Here is a 27,141-nt window from a genome sequence, read left to right on the forward strand (position 1 = left end):
TGAGCATGCATGAGCAGAGAGGAGAGCTGCTGATTGACAGGCAGCAGCTCTCTGATTGGGGAGCCGTGAGAACTAAGGGCCAGATTCACAAAAGAGATACGACGGCGTATCTCTGTTTCCATCTATGCGACTGATTCATAGAATCAGTTACGCATAGATATCCATAAGATCCGACAGGTGTAATTGTTTTACACTGTCGGATCTTAGGATGCAGTACCGCGGCCGCCGCTGGGGGGAGTTTGCGTCGTAAACCAGCGTCGGGTATGCAAATTAGCAGTTACGGCGATCCACGACGGATTTTCGCGTTCGCTACGTCGTCCGTAGTCAAGTTTCCCATCGCAAAGTTAGTCGTTATTTGACCTGCCTTAACTTTACACAGCAATCGTATTGCTGTATAAAGTATGGCCAGGGGCGGACTGACAACTCATGGGGCCCCCGGGCAATAGAAGATTATGGGGCCCCTCTGGCTTACAGATGGCCACCACGCCAGGAGGCAGTGCAGAGGCAGGGCAGCTAAAATCTTGGGATCTTCACATTAAAAGCATGTCAGTTTCGGACATATCAGGGACAGATCTAAAAAAAACACAGATTTTTACATACTGTCCCTGGTTTTACTGAGCCTGGCAACCCTGATGGGGCCCCCTAGTGGCATGGGGCCCTCGGGCAGTGCCCGAGTGACTCAATGGTCAGTCCGCCCCTGAGTATGGCCATCGTTCCCGCATCGAAATTTAAAAATGAACGTCGTTTGCGTAAGCCTTCCGGGAATACGGAATTACGCTACGCGCGTCGCCGTTCGAAAAAATGACGTCACTGCGCGCAAAGCACGACGGGAATTGCGAAACGGAGCATGCGCAGTAAGTCCGGCGCGGGAGCGCGCCTAATTTAAATGGCACACGCCCATTTAAATTACGCGGGCTTACGCCGGAGGCTGCCAGCGTAGGTTTTCATTGCAAGTGCTCTGTGAATCAGGCACTTGCGATGAAAACTTGCGGCGGTGTAACGTATCTACGATACGTTACGTCGCCGCACTTCTACCTGAATCTGGCCCTCAGTTCTCAGTGCAGACTGATGCTGCATCCACCTAGGTAAGTATAAAACTGCAATAACCCCCAAACCCATACTTTTCTTTTAAATACACAAAAGTATGTGCTGATGTAATAACTAGGCGAAGGAGTTAAAAAGTTTCCCTGCCATTGATAATGGAGATTTGTTGAGTGTAATATAGTTAGCAGAGGAGAGGATCAGACAAAGTGAGATCAAAGCAGAAGCAGCGATGAGGTTTGCATGCCCCTTAGCATCACTCTTCTGTGCATTAGTCATCTCTGTGGTCGGAGCATTTATGTGGATTTGTGTGCTCTGGTGGCGAGGAGGGGAGAGGATCCCTCTTCTTGTTTAGGTGATCTGGATTTCAGCCTTTGCTCTTTTATGGGCAGAAGTGATTTAGTGAATTTGCACACTTTTAACTCCACCTCCTCCTATTCACTGTGTTTCACCCATGAAAAACCAGTAATGAGACACTCAGGAGAGCTCTGTGCTGTAACATCCGGCAACCTGCTATTAGGATCCAGCTGAACGTGTAGACACAAGACTCCATGGCTGTGCACTGAAGCCTCGGCCAACGCTGAGGGTCCTGACATGGAACAACGGGTGCCCCTGGCAGAGAAGAAGCCAAGGACGGAGAAGAGATTTGTGTCACTCTGCTGTGCGGGAAGCAGACCCCAGACTGGCATCAGCAAGGTAGAACTTGGGCAATAAAACTTGTAAATGTTTAACTTGGGGAACAACTCACCTGATGCTTCAGTTGTGGGTGGATATTGGGGAGATGCCTTGGTGCTTCTCAGAGGGACTCCGGCGGAGAGAGGGATCTACTTTCTGAACTTCCAATCCCTGTAGGATATTTATTTAGGGATGAGCTCCTTGTGACATTTTAGAATCGTGAGATTAACCGCTTCTTGACAACCTTCTCATTTCTGAAATAGTTTAACCACTTAAGACCCGGACCTTTAGTCAGCTAAAGGACCCGGACAGTTTTTGCGATTCGGCACTGCGTGGCTTTAACTGACAATTGCGCGGTCGTGCGACCTGGCTCCCAAACATTTAATTTACCCCCTTCCTGACCAGAGCACTTTTTGTGATTTGGCACTGCGATTTAACTGACAATTTGTCGTGCGACGTTGTACCCAAACAAAATTGGCGTCCTTTTTTTTCCCACAAATAGAGCTTTCTTTTGGTGGTATTTGATCACCTCTGCGGTTTTTATTTTTTGCGCTATAAAGAAAAATAGAGCGACAATTTTGAAAAAAATGCAATATTTTTTACTTTTTGTTATTATAAATATTCCCCAAAAATATATAAAACATTGTTTTTCCTCAGTTTAGGCCGATACGTATTCTTCTACCTATTTTTGGTAAAAAAAAATCGCAAAAAGCATTTATCGGTTGGTTTGCGCAAAATTTATAGCATTTACAAAATAGGGGATAGTTTCATTGCATTTTTTTTTTTTTTACTACTAATGGCGGCGATCAGCGATTTTTTTTCGTGACTGCGACATTATGGCGGACACATCGGACAATTTTGACACATTTTTGGGACCATTGTCATTTTCACAGCAAAAAATGCATTGTTTACTGTGAAAATGACAATTGCAGTTTGGGAGTTAACCACAAGGGGGCGCTGAAGGGGTTATGTCCACAAATTACCTAATTTGTGTTTCTAACTGTAGGGGGGTGTGGCTGTAGGTGTGACATCATCGATTGTGTTTCCCTATAAAAGGGAACACACGATCGATCACGGCGCCACGGTGAAGAACGGGGAAAGCTGTGTTTACACACAGCTCTCCCCGTTCTTCAGCTCCGGGGACCGTTCGTGGCGATCACGTCCACTGGTCCCGCAGTCACGGAGCTTCGGACTGGGTCGCGGGCGCGCGCCCCGCGACCCACGGCTGGGCACTTAAAGAGGACGTACCTGTACGTGCTTGTGCCCAGCCGTGCCATTCTGCCAACGTAAATGCGCAGGAGGCGGTCCTTAAGTGGTTAAAGGGGTTGTAAAGGTACAATTTTTTCCCCTAAATAGCTTCCTTTACCTTAGTGCAGTCCTCCTTCACTTACCTCATCCTTCGATTTTGCTTTTAAATGTCCTTATTTCTTCTGCGAAATCCTCACTTCCTGTTCTTCTGTCTGTAACTCCACACAGTAATGCAAGGCTTTCTCCCTGGTGTGGAGTGTCGTGCTCGCCCCCTCCCTTGGACTACAGGAGAGTCAGGACGCTCTCTACGTTGCAGATAGAGAAAGGAGCTGTGTGTTAGTGGGCATCCTGACTCTCCGGTAGTCCAAGGGAGGGGGCGAGCACGACACTCCACACGAGGGAGAAAGCCTTGCATTACTGTGTGTAGTTACAGACAGAAGAACAGGAAGTGAGGATTTCTCAGGAGAAATAAGGACATTTAAAAGCAAAATGGAAGGATGAGGTAAGTGAAGGAGGACTGCACTAAGGTAAAGGAAGCTATTTAGGGGAAACAATTACCTTTACAACCCCTTTAAGTCTCAATAGTACAGGTATGGCTACTGTCATCAAAATGTCAATCCGATCCTACTAGGCAAGATGGAATGTGAGCCTAAAAAATGCAACTGGGGGAGTGAGACTCCCTTTATAAAGGCTGGAGGGTCAAGAACAAAGGTGCAGATATCCTGACCCTGGAGTCCTTATATAAGGTTTTCGGAAAGGCGCCCTACTAGTTTTGTGAGCATTGATGCTTTCATCCCACCAGAGCTCCTTTGGCAATATTCTGACAATGTTTTGACATTATTATTATTATTCAGGGTTTATATCGCACTAATGCCTCGTACACACGATCCCGATTTCCGACAAGAAAACTGCGTTTTTTTTTCAGCAGGAAAATGGTTGAAACTTGTCTTTCATACACACGGTCACACTAATCTTGGACGAAATTCTGAACGTCAAGAACGCGGTGACGTACAACACGTCCGTCAAGCCGAGATCAATGAAGTTATATTGTCAGTTCGGCTCTTCTGCTCGATTCTGCACATGCGTGTTTTTTTTGCGTTGTAATTACATACAGACGATCGCGATTCCTAATAGGAATTTTTCCTGTTACGAAAATTGAGATCCCGCTCTCAATCTTTTCTTGGCAGGAATTCTCACAGAAAAAGTGCGACGGAGCATACACACGGTCATAATTTGCGACAAAAAGCTACATCGCACTTTTCTCTTCGGGAATCGCGATCGTGTGTACGAGGCATAACCGTTTGCACAGTGCTTTACAATCTAAAGGGAGACAGTACAGTTACAATGCAATACAATAGGGGTTGGGAGGACCCAAGAGCTTACAATCTAATAGATTTCATTCAGTTTATTTCTTTAAATAATTTTATACCTGAATTTCAATCTGCAAAAAAAAAAAAAAATTGTCCCCTAAAGAAGGGGGGGCAGATTCACGTACAGCGGCGCATTATTCCGCTGGGCGTAGCGTATCTAAGATACACTACGCCGCCGTAACTTTTTTTTTTTCGAATCCTCAAAGAATCCGCACCGTAAGTTACGACGGTGTAGTGTATCTTTGGCGGCGTAAGGGCGCGCAATTCAAATCGATGTGATGGGGGTGTGTTTTATGTAAATATGTTCTGACCCGACGTAAACAATGTTTTTTTTTGAACGGCGCATGCGCCGTCCGTGGGGGTATGCCAGTGCGCATGCTCGAAATTAAACCGGAACAAGCCAATGCTTACGACGGTGACGTCATTCTACGCAAATCCCTATTCGCGAACGACTTACGCAAACAACGTAAAAAATTCAAATTTCGACGCGGGAACGACGGCCATACTTAACATTGAAACGCCACCTAGCGGCCAGCGTAAATATACACCTACGATCCGACGGCGTACTAAGACGTACGCCTGTCGGATCGATCCCTCATTCCGTCGTATCTTGTTTTGTGGATACAAAACAAAGATACGACGCAGGAACTTTGAAATTACGCGGCGTATCAATAGATACGCCGGCGTAATTTCTTTGTGGATCTGCCCCGGGGACTTTAGTTTTTGGGGAACTAAAAGTCTCAGTGTGCATTACTTGAATGCTAGAACATATTGTAAGTTTGACAGCTGGTTCACATCAGAGTTGCACAGAAACGGCGTCCGTGTTTGCGTGCAATTCCTGTGCGATACCCTGCAATGCGATTTGGCAGCCTTTTCATTTAGTGCATGCACTACTTGTGAAAAACGCACCGCACCAAATCGCATGGTACTACATGTATTGGCACCCGCAGCAGATCGCAAAGGCAATGCACTTTGAAAGTGGTTTGGAAAACGCGTGCAAAGCGTTCTTTTTCTGCACCGCGTTTTGGTGCGAAGCTTAGGGCCAGATTCACCAAAGAGATACGCCGTCGTATCTCTGTTTCTATCTATGCGACTGATTCATAGAATCAGTTACGCATAGATATCCATAAGATCCGACAGGTGTAATTGTTTTACACTGTCGGATCTTAGGATGCAATACCGCGGCCGCCGCTGGGGGGAGTTTGCGTCGTAAACCAGCGTCGGGTATGCAAATTAGGAGTTACGGCGATTCCCGACGGATTTTCGCGTTCGCTATGTCGCTGCTAGTCTAGTTTCCCCTCGCAAAGTTAGTCGTTGTTTTGGGTGCCCTAACTTTACTCAGCAATCGTATTGCTGTTTAAAGTATGGCCGTCGTTCCCGCGTCGAAATTTAAAATTTAACGTCGTTTGTGTAACACGTCCGGGAATACGGAAGTACGAAACGCGCGTCGCCGTTCGAAAAATGACGTCACGGCGCGCAAAGCACGACGGGAATTGTGAAACTAAGCATGCGCAGTAGGTCCGGCGCGGGGGCGTGCCTAATTTAAATGGCACACGCCCATTTGAATTGGCCCGCCTTGCGCCGGAGGCTGCCAGCGTAGTTTTCATCGCAAGTGCTTTGTGAATCAGGCACTTGTGATGAAAACTTGCAGCGGTGTAACGTATCTACGATACGTTACGCCGCCGCAGTTCTATGTGAATCTGGCCCTAAGTTTCTATTTTAAATGTCCCACTGCTTAAAGAACCGTCAAGTATACACTCTCCTCCGGGTAGTACCAAACTCATGATGTCATTAACAATGTATTGTCACCATCCAATTTGCAATGCTAGAGATGTAATATAAGTACTTCTACTCATCTACATGTTTATATTGGCCCCAGATGTTTCAGTGTTTTTACGACAGTCCGGGACCTTTTTATGTTTTATGTTAACTAAAGACATGCTAAATGAAGCATTGACTATCTTTACACTCAATCCTGAATTCCAGCAGAAATTCTTATTCCTAGATCCTAGAGAACTTTACAAGTTCCTTCTCTGAGAAAGTGGAAAATACCTGAATGTGGAAGAAATATATAAAAATGCTTCAGGGAAAGTTCAGATGATGAAAATGTGACAAATGGTTTTAACAGTTGCTACATACAAGCCAAGGAGTTTAGATTCTTCCTAAAGTAGATATGAAATCGAATGAAAATTTAGATTTGCCATCTTATAAGGAACATCTAAAAATGTTAAATGTGCCTATGTGGTACCCTTAAAGTGGATGTAAACCCGAAAAAAAATGTTTATTTTTTTGATGTCACAATGTAGGGTATAAGATTTCCTATCATCTGTGCCCAGTCTTGCCACACAGAGTTAATCCAGTTCTGAGCAATCCTCTTTTATTGTTCAGTGAAATAAAACAGACTTACAGAGAAAAACCTTAGTCCGTTCCGCCCCCTTGCTGTGAGTGACAGGTTATTTACATATCTCATGCACTAGCCTGTGCACTAGCCATGCACATCCTGTGTAAAAAGTTCACAATTCACATCCCTCTCCCCTCCCCTCCTCTCCCTTCCAGCTCGACCAGGATTGGCTGTATTTACTGTGTTTTGACTGGATGCTTCATATCATGGGGTGTGATCCACAGTTCAGTGTGATGAGGAAATGCATGTATATTGCAGTGAAAACACAGGACAGAAAGCAGAATATACACAGACAAGTGATCTGATTTAGGTTAGATGTATCTAGTGAGAGCTGGGCAGAGGAGAAGCTTGAGTGATCTGATTGGTATATTGCAGTGTGTGTGTCTGAGGTCACCTGATCACAGTTGCAACATCAGGTTATTTACATATCTCATGCACTAGCCTGGAGACGGGCATTATTTTTTAATTCCCACCCCCACTCCTTTTCTGAAGTCATGTGGTTACTTTTCTGGATTTTGACTGGATGTTAGGGATCATAGCAGAATTTAGTGTAAGCAATACACAAGAGAAAATGCATGTTGACAAGGGGAGTGTAGAGGTGGGCGGGGAGTCTACTGACATCACGACTCCACCCACCAAGCTCCGGACAAAAGACCCACCCACAGAATCTGCCGTTTTTCGGGTCTCATAACAGACAGAGGGGAGACATTTGACAGGTAAGGATACATGCAGGAGGCATCTATATCCTTATAGATCAGCACTATGGCAGTAGTTTAGAAAGGAAGAGAGTGGCTTTACATCCACTTTAAAGCTGAGGATTAGGTATGACTTTTATAGCACTGTTACATTGGTCTTGCTTGGACCAATGTAAGCCAGGCCATAGATTATTTGATTTGTTTATTTAAGGTACTTACTGTATATAGTGCCGTCAATTTACGCAGCACTTTACATATACATTCACATAAGTCATGCTATTTTATTTCCGTCCAATATAGATGGAAAGAAAAAACATTGTTTGATTCCTCCATGAACAGTCAGTGTTGATAGCAGAATCGATCCTACGGTGCTATTGTGCTCTGCTAGCAGGGAGCTTTCCCTGCCGGCAGAACACAACTATTAGCATTCCCCCTGAGGAAGACACATTCCTAGTGTCGACACGCGTTGGGGAGGGGACATGATGGTGTTTGGCAGCAGCTGGAACTCTGGAGCTTGCTGCGGAGACTGCTACACTGATTGATAGGTTCACGGGCATGCACAGATATACCTGTTGTAGTATGGTGCGCTGCAAGCACCTTGTACATGTGAGTACCCATCTTGTTTTTTTTTTAAATAAAGTTTTTTTAAAGTGATATCACACTATCCAGCTATTTTTTTTTCTCCATTACTATAAGAATACCACTATAGGAGGGTCCAGGACACCTGAGCAGTTTTTCCCATAGAACCCAGGGGTGGTTCGTCAGCGTGTATTGACCAAACTTAGCTGTGCGGTCACATGCTTCGAGGTGAGGGCAACCACAAAGGGGGAGTACTGGAGTTCCGGAACTTACCTTAAAGTCTGTAACACTTTTCACTAGGAACTTCTCTATTTATCCAATTTGCACTATTAAGCATGTTTTGCTCCCTGTATGTTATGTATGTAAAGTTGGAGCACATAAGCACTTTTTACATTGATATGGTATGAGTTTTTTATATATGCATTTATGAATTTACAAAGCAGTTTATTTATGTATATTTGCACGCTATTTATGATTGCTTAGCACGACACTTTTTTTGTTAGTATAATTTTTGCACAATCTGGGACTGTGAACATAGTGTCAGCGGCTGAATCGTTATATGCATCTCCGTTCAAGCCAAAATTCACACCAAATTCCGACCGTCCAAAAGGCGGTGACGTACAACACCATGACGAGCCGAGAAAAATTAAGTTCAATGCTTCCGGGCATGCGTCGACTTGATTCTGAGCATGCATGTTTTTTTCTCCGTCAGAGTTCCATACAAACAAACGGAATTTCCGACGGAACCCCTGTTACCATGCTTCCATAACACTGCTTTTACAGTACTTTGTTTTCTAAAGTAAAGGGTATGGCAGTAGCTGTTTCTTGTCAGGCTGTCTAAATGAAAGTCAGTTCAGAAGGGTGGAGGAGTCACTGTTCTGACTTTTTTAACCTGTAGCTGTAAGTTGAGCTTCAGCTATTGAGCTCTGTAAACAACAGGCTGTTTTCAGCAACAAGGGGGCAGATTCAGGTAGCTTTGCCCCTTTTTTACGGAGGCGCAGCGCACCGTTTTGCCGCTGCGCCTCCGTAAATTTCCTGCGCTACGCTTGATTCACGGAGCAGTAGCTCCCTAAATTGCGTGTGCGCTCCGGAAAACTGCCCGGCGTAAGGGCGCGTAATTTAAATGATCCCGTAGGGGGCGTGGATCATTTAAATTTGGCGCGTTCCCGCGCTGAGCGTAGTGCGCATGCTCCGTCGGGAAACTTTCCCGACGTGCATTGCGGTAAATGACGTCGCAAGGACGTCATTTGCTTCAAAGTGAACGTGAATGGCGTCCAGCGCCATTCACGATTCACTTACGCAAATGACGTAAAATGTAAACTTCGCGACGCGGGAACGACGGGTATATGTAGCATTGGCTGCCCCTGATATTAGCAGGAGCAGCCTTACGCAAAAACCGACGTACACAAACAACGTAAACTGCGTACGCAGGGCGCGCGTAGGGTAGTGAATCGGCGTTCGTATGCAATTTGCATACTATATGCTGACCACTACGGGAACGCCCCCCTAGCGGCCATTATAAGAATGCAGCCTACGATATGACTGGCATAAGAGCCTTATGCTAGTCATATCTTAGGCTGCAGTCGGCGTATCGAGGTTCCTGAATCAGGAGCATTCGAAACGCCGGCGCAAGTAAGCAATTGCGCTGCGTAACTATGGTTACGCAGACGCAATTGCTTCTTGAATCTGCCCCAGTGTTAGGATTAGCCTGCTAAGCATGTGAACGGGAGTCTAGATCTCCAGCTAATTGTATCAAATGAAAATTTAACATTCTGTGTTTGAAAGTGCCATGAATCTATTTGCTTAACATCACCCGACTGTGGTTTTTACAGAGGTCATATAAAAGTCTGTTTTTCTTTTCATTCTGGCTGCATGACATGAAGGCTTTTTGTGGAATGTAATTGTGTACTTTGTCACGGGTCTTTATGGCTGTAAAAAAAACACTTTTGGTTTTCTTTCAGCTGTTACCTACTGAATGTGATCCGTATTATGTGTATTTACAATCATGGATTTTGAAAAGGGCAGCAGTAGTCGCTGCTAATAGTAGGAATTAAATATAACATTTCTTCATGATCGCAGTTTGTATATTAATGTTCCCAGGCATGGTAGGCTTTGCTAAGAGAATGCTAATCTTAGTTTTACCTTGCAGTGTGCACCTCTGAAAGCTGCTAGATCAGAGACCATGCTATCACCGCAAGTCACAAGTACTTGAAAAAAGTATCGGTAATCAGTATCGGCGAGTACTTGAAAAAAAGTATCGTATTGGTACTCGGTCTTAAAAAAGTGGTATCGGTGCAACTAGGGTTGTCCAGATACCGATACTAGTATCGGTATCGGGACCGATACCGAGTATTTGCGGGAGTACTTGTACTCGCGCAAATGCTCCTGATGCCTGATAGAATACTTTTTTTGTATTTATCAACATGTTCTATGAAAATTCTTTGAGTTTTTTACTACTGCGTGACAAGCAAATAAAACATTTTTATTCATTTTTACTCATTTTTATTTTTATAATGTCTTAGAGTTCTTCATAATTCTAAAGAAAATATCCTTAGTCTGTATTGTGGTTTGAAAACTGTCACATGACATTTAAAAAAAGTATCGGTATTCGGTATCGGCGAGTACATGAAAAAAAGTATCGGTACTCGGTCCTAAAAAAGTGGTATCGGGACAACCCTAGGTGCAACCCTAGTTGGCGCTATATAAATCCTGTATAATAATAATTAGAATAACGCACTGGCCTGTCTTAGAAGGAAGGAGAAAAAAAAAATATAACCAAAATATTTTTTTTTTGTATTTTTGTTTGACAACTTATAACTTTTATTTATGGAAAGAGAGAATCAAGAAAAAGTCTAATATGTCCAAAGTGAAATTATTTGGATGGACACATTAGTCTCAGGCCCCGTTCACACCTAGGCGTATATACGCCTGTAGTGTGAACGCCGCTGCCGCCCGACACGCCAGAGGGATGCTTTAGCATTGCCCTCTATGGAGATGGTTCACATCTCCACGCCGAACGCCGGACGCCTGACGCCTGCCGCCTGAAAAAAGGTCCCGGACCTTTTTTTCAGGCGTCTTTCGGCGTTCGGCTAGGAGATGTGAACCATCTCCATAGAGGGGGTCACAGGCTGCATTCACAATCGCGGTGTTTTGTCGCCACGAATCGCGGTACAAAACGCCGCTATTTGCCGCCGCAATTCGCGGGACAAAACGCCGCGATTCAGTACGCTATAGTGTGAATGCAGCCTAAGAGCTACCTAATACATACTGAAACCACTAAGGCTGGATTCATACCAGTCCGGTGCGAATTCCAGCTCCGTTCTCTGTGCAAAGAGAGAAAGCATCTGTTCAGCGCTTCCTCTCCATTGTAGCTGCGGATCAGCTGAGCAGGAAGAGGGGGAGGTGTAGTGAGGAGGGGGTGCATGATGTCATAAGCCTAGGCCAATGACCAGACAAGAAACAGGAAGTGAGATGTATAAGGTATTTCCGGGCAGAAAAATGTTTTACTGTCCAAAGTTAAAGGGGAGTTCCAGACTTTTTTTTATGTTTATTAAAAGTCAGCAGCTACAAAAACCATAGCTGCTGGCTTTTAATAAACATACACTTACCTGCTCTACTGTCCAGCGACGCGACGCACAGAGCTCCGCTCCTCTTCCCCCCCCCCCCCTCTCCGCCGGCGCCTCCATTCTCACTGCATATGCGCAAGTGGTACTGCGCTACCTGATTGGACAGGCGATCGCCTGGGACCTGTCACGTGTCCCAGGCGATTACTTACAGGGAGGGCCGGCCAAAAGACGATATGACGTATCACCTTAGCGGTCCTTGGGCGGAGAGAGGGAGTGGGAAAGGAAGTCCCACTCCTCCTGAAGCCCCCACTCCCCCCCCCCCAAAAAAAATTACATGCCAAATGTGGTATGTAAGGGGGTGAGGAGTGGATTAAGGGGAAGTTCCACTTTTGGGTGGAACTCTGCTTTAAAACAACAAGGAAAGAAAATGTAACCACTTCACCCCCGGAAAAATTTACCCCCTTCCTGACCAGAGCACTTTTTGTGATTTGGCACTGCGATTTAACTGACAATTTGTCGTGCGACGTTGTACCCAAACAAAAATAACGTCCTTTTTTTCCCACAAATAGAGCTTTCTTTTGGTGGTATTTGATCACCTCTGCGGTTTTTATTTTTTGCGCTATAAACAAAAATAGAGCTACAATTAAACAAAAAAAAATCAATATTTTTTACTTTTTGCTATAATAAATATCCCCCAAAATATATATATAAAAAATAATTTCTTTTTCAGTTTAGGCCGATACGTATTCTTCTACATATTTTTGTTAAAACAAATCACAATAAGCGTAAATTGATTGGTTTGCGCAAAAGTTATAACGTCTACGAAATAGGGTATAGTTTTATGGCATTTTTATTATTATTATTTTTTATTAGTAACGGCGGCGATCTGAGATTTGTATCGTGACTGCGACATAATGGCGGACACATCGGACACTTGACACCATTTTGGGACCATTGTCATTTATACAGTGATCAGTGCTTTAAAAATGCACTGATTACTGTGTAAATGACACTGGCAGAGAAGGGGTTAAACACTAATGTTAAAGGGGTTTTAAGGCTGCATTCACACCTATGCATTTTTTGTGCTTTTTGCAGATTTGCAGTACAGTCCATTTACCATGGTTTCCTATGGAAAATGTCCTGTAGTGCAAATCTGCAAAATGCAAAAAGCACTAAAAATGCATAGGTGTAAATCCAGCCTAAAGGTACAATTTGTTTTTCCTAAATAGCTTCTTTTACCTTAGTGCAGTCCTCCTTCACTCACCTCATCCTTCCATTTTGCTTTTATATGTCCTTATTTCTTCTGAGAAATCCTCACTTCCTGTTCTTCTGTCTGTAACTCCACACAGTAATGCAAGGCTTTCTCCCTGGTGTAGAGTGTCGTGCTCACCCCCTCCCTTGGACTACAGGAGAGTCAGGATGCTCTCTACGTTGCAGATAGAGAAAGAAGCTGTGTGTTAGTGGGCGTCCTGACTCTTCTGTAGTCCAAGGGAGGGGGTGAGCACGACACTCCACACCAGGGAGAAAGCCTTGCATTACTGTGTGGAGTTACAGACAGAAGAACAGGGAGTGAGGATTTCTCAGAAGAAATAAGGTTTTTAAAAGCAAAATCGAATGATGAGGTAAGTGAAGGAGGACTGCACTAAGGAAACTATTTAGGAAAAAAATGTGACCTTTACAACCCCTTTAAGTGTGTTCTAGGGAGTGATTCTAACTGTGTGTGTGTGGGGGGGGGGTTGGCTACAAGTGACATGACATTGATCACTGCTCCCGATGACAGGGAGCAGTAGATCCCTGTCATGTCACAAGGCAGAACAGGGAAATGTCTTGTTTACATCTCCCCGTTCTGCCGCTCTGTGACACGATCGCGGGACACTGGCGGACATCGAGTTTGCGGGTCACGGTCATGAAGCTCAGGGCGTGCACGCACCCACGCACATCGGGATTTTCAAAGAAACGTACAGGTATGTTGCTTTGCCCAGCCGAGCCATTCTGCCGACGTATATGTTCGTTAGGCGGTCGGCAAGTGGTTAATAGATTGAAAGATGAAAAAATGACTGAAGTTCTGCTTTAATGACACATCTTGAGAAATAAATATCAGCCAGGGATCTGGACAGTTCTATTACCGTCTGTGAGCACCAAACTTCATGGCCGCTCCATTGTGTACATCTCATATAATGAGTGCTGGCTACATGTGTCAGTTTCCTGTTGTTTTGTTCGGGATTCTTATAAGATACATTCGAATTCCACATGTTGAAACATTGTAAGATGGTAACATTTTTCCTGTCATTGTTGCTTTGTCAAGGCACAACATGTTTCATTCCGCAGCTGAGCCTCCATGCTGATTGGCTGTTGTGGACGAGAATGCCTAAAGAGAAACATTTTATCTTTAGGGTACAGATATCTCCCAGATAGCGCAGTCCATTGTTCCCGTGTACCTTCACACCCCTATATTCTGCCATGGATGTGTATGGGTCATTATCGCGCTCTTTCTGCGGGAATGTGGCGTGGATGGATGATGTCTTTGTTTTGCGGCGCTGATCCTCATGAAAATGTCAAGTAATTACCAGAAGCATCTCCAATAGTGGATGTCCTAAAATGTGACTCTGTTGTCTGACTTTTAAATAACATTCATGTTTCATTGCGGTGGAAGATAATTGGCCGCGAGACACGGTCCAGGCGCTTTCTTGTCATTGTTTTTCCACAATTGACTTTGTATTATAAAACTAATGATTGTGCTTCTGTGTGTGTTAAAGGGTCAGTGTTCCCCATATTGAGATTTCAGGCCTGAATGTTGCCGGTGGATGTCACATGCCCCGGCAATTCACATGTTGGAGGGAAGCAATGGTCAGCAGAGTTTTTCATTGATGGTTAGATCTGGAAAAAGACAGCAGAAATTAGGTAAGAATGTCGACTTTCCTGCAAAAGTCAACCTTGGCTCCCACCGGTGGCGGCTGATGATTATTTTCTTTGGGGGGGGCAGCAAACAGTTCCCACCCCGTCAGTCAGCCGGCGGGTCTGGTGCACTGAACTACCCAATCTAATCGTCACTTCTCCTCTCCCAGGCTCTCTCAGCACCGGCTGTCCCACAGTTTCCTCGCTCCTGGCTCTGGCTTCTGTTTCCTCCGTATTTCCTTTGCTCTCTACAGGCGGCCAATCCGGAGTTTTCTCTTCTCGGCCAATCAGAAAACAGTTCTCAGACCCAGGGCCGGTGCTACCACTAGGCAAACTAGGCAGCCGCCTAGGGCGCCCTGCTGCCCAGGGTGCCCGGCCACTGGTGTCCCTACTCTCTTCTCTCTGCAGCAAGCAACAAAAACCCTGTACACACGATCGATCCATCTGATAAAAATGGTCTGATGTCGTGCCTACACACCATCGGTTAAAAAATCGATCGTTTTAGAACGCGGTGTGGTAAAACACAACAACGTGCTGAAAAAAACAAAGTTCAATTCTTCCAAGCATGCGTCGACTTGATTCAGAGCATGCGTGGATTTTTAACCGATGGTCGTGCCTACTAACAATCGTCTTTTTTCTATCGGTTAGGAATCCATTGGTTAAATTTAAAACAAGTTGGCTTTTTTTTTACCGATGGATAAATAACAGATGGCGCCCACACACGATCGGTTTGGACCGATGAAAACGGTCCATCAGACCATTCTCAATAATTTAACCGATCGTGTGTACGCGGCCTTAGTCTCAGCATCAGCAGGCAGCCCCCGCTCTGTTCGCACATAGTGTCAGAGGCACGGCAGCGGAGGACTGTTTCTGTATCCCGACTCCTGAATGAATGGAAGCAAGCAAACATTCATTGGCACTGGTAGGCTGCATTTGATGGGCGCTGGTGAGGCTGCATTTGATGAGGGGCGCGTCATTAAAAAGTTGGGGTATACATAGGCAGGGCAAAGTGGTTGGAGTCAGGGGTGGAGCCAAGGGGGTGGCAATATGATGTTTCGCCTAGGGCAGGGATATGCAATTAGTGGACCTCCAGCTGTTGCAGAACTACAATTCCCATGAGGCATAGCAAGACTCTGACAGCTACAAGCATGACACCCAGAGGCAGAGGCATGATGGGACTTGTAGTTTTGCAACAGCTGGAGATCCACCAAATGCATATCCCTGGCCTAGGGTGTCAAAAATCCTTGTACCAGCCCTGCTCAGACCTGCTTCTGATTGGCTGGATTGAGGATCAGTGTTACAACAGCAAATATTAATTCAGTGTTGTAACAGCTGGGTGAGCTCGTAGCACAATGCTCTGCGCCACGAGTGCACCTTTTTTTTAAGCCTAGAGCCTATGGCTCTAATCAGGTGCTTCAGAAGTACACCCCCACTACTGTAATTCAGGTTCCTGGCATACGGAAAGGGGCTGGACGCCTGAATAGGGGGTGGCAGCGGTGGCTTTATTCATATGGGGGGGGGGCTGGAAAGGGGGGCTGGAGAGGGGTGGCGGCGCCTGGGTGCCTCTAATGGACGGGCCCCGCCACTGACTCCTACCCACCTTCTGAGTATCAACAGTACAAACAATTGGCCACACCCCTCACCTATAACTGGCCTTTGCAGCAAGGAGCACATGGAAGGGCAAAACATGCAAAACAAAGAATCTCCCAGCTCAACTTACCGACCAGCCTGCTAACCAACCTAATAGTCCTGTCTAACAGTATATGTTAAAAACAGGGTTTAGTTTACAAAACTTTACATACATTTGCAAATACAAGTGTAAGCCCGTCAAGGCACCCCAGTATTATCTGCAGTCCTAACTCAAAATTTTGAGAACCTTCATAGTAGAGGCACATGCATTATAATGGATAGGCAGAGGGCATGTGATCCTGGAGGGAGGCACAGGGAGGCACTGGACACCCAGCATATAGCACAATGGCAGTGAAGGTGTCCAGTGCGTTCCCTCACCACTCACTAGTATTCCAACAGTACAAAAAATTGCCCTCTGCCCTTACCTATAAGTGGCAATCGCGACAAGGAGCACATGGAAGGGCGACAAACAATCCAAATGAATTTTAAGTGCAGACTTTCAGCTTTAATTCAAGGTGATGAACATAAATATCAAGTACAAATTTTAGGAACTGCAACCATTTTTATACACAATAACAATATAACTGATACCTGTGTTTCCCCAAAAATAAGACCGGTCTTATATTAATTTTGGCTATAAAAAAAACACTAGGGCTTATTTTCGGGGTAGGGCTTATTTATTTACTGTATTAATACTGTATACATATACAGCGTGCAATAAGTCTCAAGTCTGTCTAGCTGACAGTCTTAAAGTGGTTGTAACCCCTAAAAAAAAGCATGAAATAAATCAATAAAATATTTTATAACAATTTCCTATGTCCTCTGTCTTCTCTCCCCCCCCCTCATTTTAATCATTATGACATTATGTAGTCTGTTTTACTGGTATATGGTGCAGTGTGCCCACAGTTTTATATAAGTTACATTTTATAACAGCTCCCTTGTCTTCTCTGAGGAGAGGAGGAAAGAGACGAGCCGAGAGTGTCGCTGACATCAGCCCGCTCCGTGAACTGAAGAGGGAGGGGCGGGCGACATCAGCGGGGAGGAAAGAGAAGAGCCGAGATCCCCTCTGACGTCAGCGTGCTCCGTGAACTGAAGAGGGAGGGGCGGGCATCATCAACGGGGAGGGGCGACATCAGCGGGGAGGAAAGAGAAGAGCTGAGGTCTGACGTCAGCCCGCTCCGTGAACTGAAGAGCGAGGGGCAGCAGACGTCAGCCGGGAGAAGAGAAGAGGACCTCCAGCGGGTCAGTGGTGGGTGTAAATAAGGGATTTTTTATACAGCAACAAACAGACACTGCCCCAGTTTTACAAAACTGATTACATGATTTTTTATGAAATTTACTAGGGCTTATTTTCGGGGTAGGGCTTATATTGCAGCCCGCTCTGATAATCACGCTAGGTCTTACTTTCGGGGGAAGGGGTTATTTTCGGGGAAACACGGTAAGGGTGCAGCACAGGCAGAGAGTTCAGGACATTATCAGCTAAGAGGATTTCTGGCAGGATCAACAGATATTTTTTGCACTTATTGAACAGATTAGTACAATTATTGTACGGGTTTACATACACTTATGCCTTGTACACACGATCGGAATGTACACACCAAATTTTGACCGTCAAAAACGCGGTGACGTACAACACTACGACGAGCCGAGAAAAATGAAGTTCAATGCCTCCGAGCATGCGTCGACTTGATTCTGAGCATGCTTGGATTTTTTTCTTTGTCGGAGTTCCATACAGACGAATGGAATTTCCGATAGAAATCTTTTCCGTCGGGGAAAAAAAGAGGACATGTTCTCTTTCTAAGTCCGTTGGAATTTCTGAAGGAAAAACTCCGATGGGGCACACACATGGTCGGAATATCCAATGAAAAAATTCCGTCTGACTTTTTTCGGAAATTCCGATTGTGTGTACAAGTCATAAGAATTTCAACAGTAAAAGTGAGACCACATCAGTGCCAGAATTAGAGTTAACATTAGGATGCAGGATTGCAGTAGATGATTCCGGGCGCTATCACAGTATCGAGTGACTAGCATTTCACAAAAACGAAAACTTTGGTTTTGTGAACTGACCTTTAACCACCTGAGGCCCACGCTATAGCGGAATGACGGCTACAGCGCGGATCTGAAAATCCAACTGGACGTCAATTGACGTCCGCCCGTTTTGGCGTTCCCCGCACGCGCTCCCGAGCGTGCAGCGGGGAAACTCTGTGTTGGCCGTGTCCCTTGGACACAGCCAATCACAGATCGCGGCGAACGGCAAAACAGAGTGGCCGTTTGCTATGCGATCTGTGCGGCCAATGAGAGATGATCTCAAATGTAAACATTTGAGATCATCTCTCATTGCCGGCTCACACAGCGTCCTGTCTCTGGAGAGGAGACCGATCTGTGTCCCTTGTACATAGAGACATAGATCGGTCACCCCCCCACCTACAGCTAGAACACTATACAGGGAACATATTTTAACCCCTTCCTCACCCCCTAGTGTTAACCCCTTCAATGCCAGTCACATTTATACTGTAATTAGTGCATATTTATAGCACTGATCGCAGTATAAATGTGAATGGTGCCAAAAATGTGTCTGATGTGTCCGCCATAATGTCGCCGTCCCAATAAAAATCGCAGATCGCCGCCATTACTAGTAAAAGAAAAATAATAAATAAAAAACAATTCTGTCCCCTATTTTGTAGGCGCTATAACTTTTGCGCAAACCAGTCGCTAATTGCGTTTTTTTTTTTTTTTTTTACCAAAAATATGTAGAATACGTATCGGCCTAGACTGAGAATTTTTTATTTTTTTTTATTTTTTTTTATTGGGCTATTTATTATAGCAACAAGTAAAAAATATTGTATTTTTTTTTAAAATTGTCGCTCTTTTTTGTTTATAGTGCAAAAAAATAAAAACCGCACAGGCGATCAAATACCACCAAAAGAAAGCTCTACTTGTGGGGAAAAAAGGACGTCAATTTTGTTCGGGAGCCACGTCGCACGACCGCGCAATTGTCAGTTAAAGCGACGCAGTGCCGGAAGCTGAAATTTCACCTGGGCAGGAGGGGGGTATATGTGCCCAGTAAGCAAGTGGTTAAATATTTGCTGTAGTTGTAATGTTGTCGTAAATATTTAATTCTACTCTACAAGCATTCTGGATGGTTACTATCATTTTAATTCCACATATTATTTTTTTAGTGAGGGTGGCAGATTGGTCAGGTCAGCACAGCCTGTTCTTTGAATTCCAAGGGGTGTATTTATAAAGAACTTGCATAGCAGTTTGCCCAGTGAAAGTGCATTCACATTTATTCTGTGTGAACAGGACCAAAACATTATTCCTATTAGGAGAGATATATCCCCCTATGCTGTATGTTCTAGGTTGGTCTCAGTGGTTCAAACTTTGCCAAATGGTGCTTTCCTGGCAGAATCTAGTTAGGATGCGGAAAACACTCCTATCTAATGGCAAAGAGCATTGACTATATTTCTATGAATTTAACATTGTTTTATTATTCTTGTATTGTAAGCAGCACAGTGACTCTGACATTTTTTGGTTGCCTGTCCGAAGTATTATTCTGAGGTTAAGGTCAGACACATGTAATGCCGCGTACACACGACCATTTTTAATGGTCTAGAAAAAACAACTTTTTTTTCAACCCGATTATTGTTAAGCCTGCCTTGCCTACACACGATCGTAAAAAAAAAAATGCTCTAGCAAAGCGCGGTGACGTACAACACGTACAACGGCACTATAAAGGGGAAGTTTCGGATGGCGCCACCCTTGGGGCTGCTTTTGCTGATTTCGTGTTAGTAAAAGTTTGGTGAGAGGCGATTCGCGCTTTTCAGTCTGTTACAGCGTGTTGAATGTGCTATCTCCATTACGAACGCTAGTTTTACCAGAACGAGCGCTCCCATCTCATGACTTGCTTCTGAGGATGCGCGTTATTTTCACGTCGTTAAAGCCCACACACGGCCATTTTTTACGACGTTAAAAACAACGAGAAAATTTAGAGCACTTTTTAAAGCCCATTTTTAACATCGCGAAAAATGCTCTGGAGCCCACACACGATCGTTTTTAATGACATAAAAAAAATCACATTGTGAAAAACGGTCGTGTGTACGCGGCATCAGACCAAACAGATTAGGAATTCTGAGCTGAACAGTAGGATCTGAATTAGAGCTGGGCGATTTTGGCCCCAAAAAAAAAAAACTTGATTCACGAATCAAATCGAGTTTTTTTTTTTATCTGATGGACACCGCGCCGGTCCTAAGGAGCTGCGGGCAGGAGTTTTTAGGGGAGGCTGCGGCTTCGGCCTAGCCCGCCACGATCCTGGGAAAAGGCCGCTGACTAAGCCGAAGCCACGGCCTTGCCTAAAAAATCCTGTCCGCAGCACGCCGCGATCCTGGGAAAAGGCAGAGGACTAAGCCGAAGCCACGGCCTCGCCTAAAAAATCCTACCCGCAGCGCACCGCGATCCTGGGAAAAGGCCATGGCTTCGGCCTAGTACGCAGCATCCAGCCTCGTGCCCTTTTCCCAGGATCACGGCGAGCTGCGGGCAGGATTTTTTAACGAGGCCGTGGCTTCGACCTAGTCCGCGGAGCGCTGGTCCTATGGAAAAAAAACATCAAAAAAATCGATTTGGTCAAAATCTGAATCGATTTGACCTCCCAGCTCTATTCAAGATTTAAATCGATTTTTTCCCCAGCCCTAATCTGAATATATCTTTTGTATAGCTGAAATCTTTTTTATATGGTTGCTGTGTCCTAATGTATTATCAGACTTAGCAAGCCTTGTTTTTGTATTGTAATCTTAAATTTGTTTCCACACATAAAATATGACCCACTGAAAAAAACAGAACTGGTCAGCCATCCAGTTCATTCTAAATTCCCTCGATTACGTGAACTGTGGCCTTTTAGAAGGTCTCTGTCTCCTTTTATTGGTAATAACTCTTAATACAGAAAGTTAAACATGTTCATACTTATAGTTTTACACTTGTAGTATCTACATTTTATTTTTAAGGGATAACATACAGTATATTATGATATCTTGATACACAGCTACTCTGGAAGATATATGCCTAGATCAGCGTTTTTCAACCAGTGTGCCGCGGCACACTGGTGTGCCGTGAAGAGTCCCCTGGTGTGCCGCGGCAAAATGACCCCCAATATAGGCAGCTATGGCTGCTATCTGATGTAACAGCTACTGCTGGGCACTTTGTTATTATTCGCCTTTACAGCGGTGCCAGTGCGCTGTGTAAAACTCACTTCCCGACACTCGGGAAGCTGTGCTAGCTGTGCGGGCCTCCCGACCGCGTCTTGCCAACCGAATACGTCATCGGTTGCTATGGGAGGGTCGGGCGCACGCACTGTTACGTGTGACGTGAGAGCCGCGGGTTCCGGGATCAGACTCTGCCTGGCGCGCTTTTCCCTGAGGGGGAAGAAGAATGAGTGAGTAATAGAGGTGAAAGTATTTGTACCTGTCACTATGAATGTGAATGTGAATAGTTTTATTGCAGGCATGGTGTGTATAAAAAACAAAAACAAAAAAACTGCATAACACTTGGCACTTTCACAGTGACTCACTTTATTGCAGGCATGGTGATTTATTTTAAATGTAATATATTTACATGGGCTATGTGGGTTATTATTGATAATGATAACTATATACTTCAATACTGCAGTTTGGCCGCAGTGCAGGTGTAGCGCAGTGTACCTGCGGTTTCTCAGACTTATATTATGTCCCTCATTTTTGGTGTGCTTTCAGAAAATGTACCAAAAATTAATAGACATAATAGAAGTTTATGAGAAACCACATGAAAACCGCTACACCTGCGCTGTGGCCAAACTGCAGTATTGAAGTATACAGTTATCATTATCGATAATAACCCACATAACCCATCTATAATATATAAAAAATATATTAAATCACCATGTCTGCAATGGAATGAGTCAATGTAAAAGTGTAACAAGTGTTATGTAGTTTTTTTTTATTTCACAAGAGCACAAAATTACAGATTTTAAATTGTTTGCCTGGGGTTATGGCTGAAGATATCAGCCATAACCTTGGTATTGTTTTTTTACAGACAGTGGCTGGCTTTCTCATGAAAACTTTCCGAGCAGCTCTTGAGCCACTGGAACGCTTTCAGAAGTGTCGGGAGGGGATGTCCCCCCCTCCCACTGTCTCGCCTGAGAAACAAATAAAAATAAAAAAATCTTTTGCTTTTAAAGGTAAAGGAGAGAGATGAGGTCTTTTTGACTCAGATCTCTCCATAAAGAGGACCTATCATGCTTATATATATTACAAGGGATGTTTACATCCCTTGCAATAGGAATAAAAGTGATATTATTTTTTTTTTTTTTTTAAAGGGACAGTGAAAAGGAAAAAAAAAATTATAAATAAGACAACATTTTTTTTAAGCACCCGCCCCATCCCTACGCAAGTTGATGCGCAAGTCGCACACGCATATGTAAACTGTATTTGCACCACACCTGTGAGGTATCACAGGTTTGGTGTGCCTTGAGATTCTGACAGATTTTAAAGGGTGCCTTGCTTAAAAAAAGGTTGAAAAACACTGGCCTAGATAGATATTAAGGGCCAAATTCTCAAAAGAGATACGCAGGCGGAACTGCTGTTCAGCCTGCGTATCTCTGTGCCTAACTTTGGAAACGATCCTCAAAAGGATTTTTCCAAAGTTAGGCAGAAGATCTGACATCTGTAAGACACTTACACGGTCAGATCTTAGGATGCAGTACCGCATCCGCCGCTGGGGGCATTTCTCATTGAAATGTCGCTTTGCGTATGCAAATGAGGACTTTAGCAGATCCACAAAGCTTTTAAGCATTGTGGTTTCTGCGTAAGTTCAGATTTGCTTGCGCAAAATTAGGGCTGGTTTTACAATGTGGAAAGTTAGTCCACCATGTAAAACCAGACCTTTTTTTCGATCGCCGCATTTTTTTTTAAAATTTGAATTTTTTTTCCCGGCGCGTATTTTTTTTTTCACCCGTCGCAACTTTATTGTCCCGTCGCAATCCACAAAGCCCGGCGTAAATTACGTTCGCGCGCTGCACGTCGGGAAAATTACGTCAGACGCATGCGCAGTACGGCCGGCGCGGGAGTGCGCCTCATTTAAATTGTAATCGCCCCCTCGAGAAGACGACCGCCTTGCGACGGAGGCACTTAAGTTACACGGCGTGTAATTTCTAGGTAAGTGCTTTGAAGATCGGGCACTTAGGTAGAAATTTAACGCCTGTGTAACTTAACTGCTGAAAGTTAAGTTAGGCGGCGTTTTTGAGAATTTGGCCCTAAGTTACTAATATGATTTCATGAAGACTATTAGGAGCCATTAAAGTTTAAATATTGAAGGCATAAATCATCTGCATATAAATAGAACAAATATTACAACAGAACAATGTATTTTGTTATATCCGTGACCTGTCGATCTTGTCATAAACCTTGTGAGCTCATAACATCATGTGCTGTATGTTATGGTATGATTGTTCCCAGCTTTTTCTGGGAACTACACTATATTACCAAAAGTATCGGGACACCTGCCTTTACACTCTCATGAACTTTAATGGCATTCCAATCTTAGCCTGTAGGGTTCAATATGGAGTTGGCCCACCCTTTGCAGCTATAACAGCTTCAACTCTTCTGGGAAGGCTGCCCACAAGGTTTAGGAGTGTGTTTGGGATTGTTTGACCATTCTTCCAGAGGAGCATTTGTGAGGTCAGGCACTGATGTTGGATGAGAAGGTCTTGCAGTCTTCATTTTAATTAATCCCAAAAGGTGTTCTATTCGGTTAAGGCCAGGACTCAATGCAGGTCAGTCATGTTCCTCCACCCTAAACTGGCTCATCCATGTCTTTATGGACCTTGCTTTGTGCACTGGTGTGAAGTCATGTTGGAACAGAAAGGGGCCATCCCCAAACTGTTCCCACCATAGGCGTGCACACAGGGTGTGCCAGGTGTGCCCAGGCACACCCTAATCATCCTGTGCAGCACAGATCCCCCCCTAATGCCCTAGTCCTTCCCCCCCACAGCACTTCCCGCCAGCTATTGCTGCAGGGATGTTTCAGGGTGAGTGAGGGAAGGGGCCGATAAATATGTAATTTACTGGCCCCCTTCCATTCTGAATGAACAGCGTGAGTGATCGGTAGTGTGTGTTTGAGCTTTGGGGTGCACACCCTAATGTTTTCGGTTGTGCACACCTATGGTTCCCACAAATTTGGGAGCGCGAAATTGTCCAAAATGTCTTGGTATGTTGACACCCTAAGAGTTCCCTTCACTGGAAATAAGGGGCCAAGCCCAACCCCTGAAAAACAACCCCACACCATGTATGACATCATTTGTCTAGGCATGGAAACCAGAAAGTAACTGAAGAAATGTAAATAACAAGTTTAAAACAGGAAAATATAATATATTTCCCTATACATTTACTAATGCTCGCGGCATAAGTATTAAAATAGTCAATGTTGATTCAGGCAGTGAAGTTGCACTTTAAGTCCAAGGAGCTGCATGACATCTTCTGGGCTTATCTCTATTTACATTTGACATGTTGTCTCTCCGGGGATCTAAGAGGGGAGAAACGAATAGAAATCTATGCCTGCTTCTTTCCTTCTGCTGCCCTTTCACAGAAACCTGAATGTTTTCACAAAATACTAAGGTTTCTGTGATTGGGCAGGAGGAGGGGTGAAGCGGGCATTGCAGCTGCAGAGACTATTCTGTTGAAGATGTGGAATTCAGAAGGATAAGTGTCACTCTCCTCTAACTACAGAAATAACTTGTTTCCGGGAGTACTATAAAGCTGTCAGATATAAATAATAGAGTTGGCCCAGGAGGTGTCATGCACCTCACTGGACTTTTTTTTTTACAAAGGAGCTGAATTCCTGGAATTCAGCTTTAAATTCAATGCCAATGGAAAAGTTTAAAAGGAGAGTGAGCCTTATTGACATTTGTTGGTGGTGGACAATACAAACATGGTACACAGGGAGTCACATAACCCAAGACCAGTCAAATTCCGGCTTCCATCCTCTTGAGCAGTTAGCTCCTAGTTGTTTCTTTATTTTTTTTATTTTTATTTTTTTATTCCTTGCAAGGATCGATAATACTTTCTTTTTTTTCAGTGATAGGTTCCTTTTGGGTGTAGTGGTCATGCATGCCATGGAGAGGTTACTGGGTTGTCAAAGCTCAGGTAATCTTCTGTTCTGGGAGCGAATCCCGCCTTCATTCTGTATCTGCAGCCTAAGATTAAAAGAAGAAAGAAATGAGTCTAATTGCAAATACCTATAATTAGTCACTTCACACGTAAACAAGGTTAAAGGGCATTTTCATGTTTAACACACCTCACCTCTTATTAGATTGGACAGTAAGACAAGAAAAACAAGATTCCAACACTTTCTCATTGTGTTGGCCAGTCTATGATTATCTCATTTGCAGGAACAAGGGGCAATAAGTGCCCAATTCTTATCCCTCTGTACATGGAGAACACTTTGGTGACCACTGAAGACACTCTTTTTAGGCCTTAGCTCCGAGGTCGGGGAAAGCAGATATCTGTAATAAAGTGATACAAAAGAGCATTTATCCTATTAAGATACCAACAGGCATTTTTTTTAAAAGCTCAGGGCCAGATTCACGTAGAAGTGCGGCGGCGTAACGTATCGTAGATACGTTACACCGCCGCAAGTTTTCATCGCAAGTGCCTGATTCACAAAGCACTTGCAATGAAAACCTACGCCGGCGGCCTCCGGCGTAAGCCCGCATAATTCAAAGGGGCGTGTGCCATTTAAATTAGGCTCCCGCGCCGGACCTACTGCGCATGCTCACTTTTGAATTTCCCGCTGTGCTTTGCCCGAAGTGACGTCATTTTTTTGAACGGCGACGTGCGCAGCTTACTTTCGTATTCCCGGACGTCTTACGCAAGAAAAAAAAATTTGAATTTCGACGCGGGAACGACGGCCATACTTTAACATGGGCTGTGTAAAGTTAGGGCAGCTAAAACAACGACTAACTTTGTGACGGGAAACTAGACTAGCAGCGACGTAGTGAAAGCGAAAAACCATCGTGGATCGCCGTAAGTACTAATTTGCATACCCAACGCTGGTTTACGACGCAAACTCCCCCCAGCGGCGGCCGAGGTATTGCATCCTAAGATCCGACAGTGTAATTCAATTACACCTGGCGGATCTTAGGGCAAACTATGCGTAACTGATTCTATGATTCAGTCGCATAGTTAGGAAGCCCCTAAAACAGAGATACGACGGCGTATCAGGAGATACGCCATCGTATCTCTTTTGTGAATCTGGCCCTCAGTTACAGACAAAACTTTTTTTGACTTTTGCATGTATTCGGGAATGATTGTAACCTTTGTCAATTTTATAAAGCTGTCATTGGGTAATTTGCCCTAACTCAGGAAGAACAGGAAGTGGGGAACATCTCCCTACCTCCTGCCTCTATGGTGGGTGGGAGACAGAACAGTGACTCCCTCTCCTACAGACAGCAAAAAAAAAACATGGCAGCATGTGTAGTATGTAGTATGTATGTAGTATGCCTCCATGGATTGGTGCCAGTAAGTATTTCATACAGTTTTCCTGTCGCCAACATGGCAGGATACTACCACACGTATGCTGCCATGGATTGGCACCAAGAGGGGAAAATTACAGTAAGGCCTCGTACACACGATAGGTTAACCAGAGGACAACGGTCTGAAGGACCGTTGTCCTAGGTTAACCTATGAAGCTGACTGATGGTTCCGTCGTGCGTACACACCATCAGTTAAAAAAACGATCGTGTCAGAACGCGGTGACGTAAAACACGACGACGTGCTGAAAAAAACAAAGTTCAATGCTTCCAAGCATGCGTCGACTTGATTCTGAGCATGCGTCGATTTGGTTAAATTTTAAAGCAAGTTGACATTTTTTTATCTGAAGGTTAAATAACCTATGGGGCCCACACACGATCGGTTTGGACCGATGAAAACGGTCCTTCAGACCGTTGTCCTCTGGTTAACCGATCGTGTGTACGAGGCCTAAGTATTTGATGCAATTTTCTGTTTTCTAGCTAAGTGAAA

At 44.4% G+C, this 27,141-nt stretch overlaps 1 protein-coding gene across 7 annotated transcripts in view; it reads left to right on the forward strand.

The window, feature by feature from the left end:
- KIAA1217 (KIAA1217 ortholog) overlaps window positions 1–27,141 on the forward strand; it is a 440,691-nt gene that overhangs the window by 81,359 nt on the left and 332,191 nt on the right. The window contains exon 1 of one of the 7 annotated variants that reach the window (XM_040352521.1): window positions 1,286–1,737. The exons of the other annotated variants lie outside the window; for them this stretch is intronic. Coding sequence (XP_040208455.1) covers window positions 1,636–1,737 — 102 coding nt within the window. The 5' untranslated portion in view covers window positions 1,286–1,635. Of the gene's footprint in view, window positions 1–1,285; window positions 1,738–27,141 lie in introns of those variants that run through there. 7 annotated transcript variants of the gene reach the window in all.

Source organism: Rana temporaria, chromosome 5 (assembly GCF_905171775.1).
Source record: "Rana temporaria chromosome 5, aRanTem1.1, whole genome shotgun sequence".
Lineage (NCBI taxonomy): Eukaryota > Metazoa > Chordata > Amphibia > Anura > Ranidae > Rana > Rana temporaria.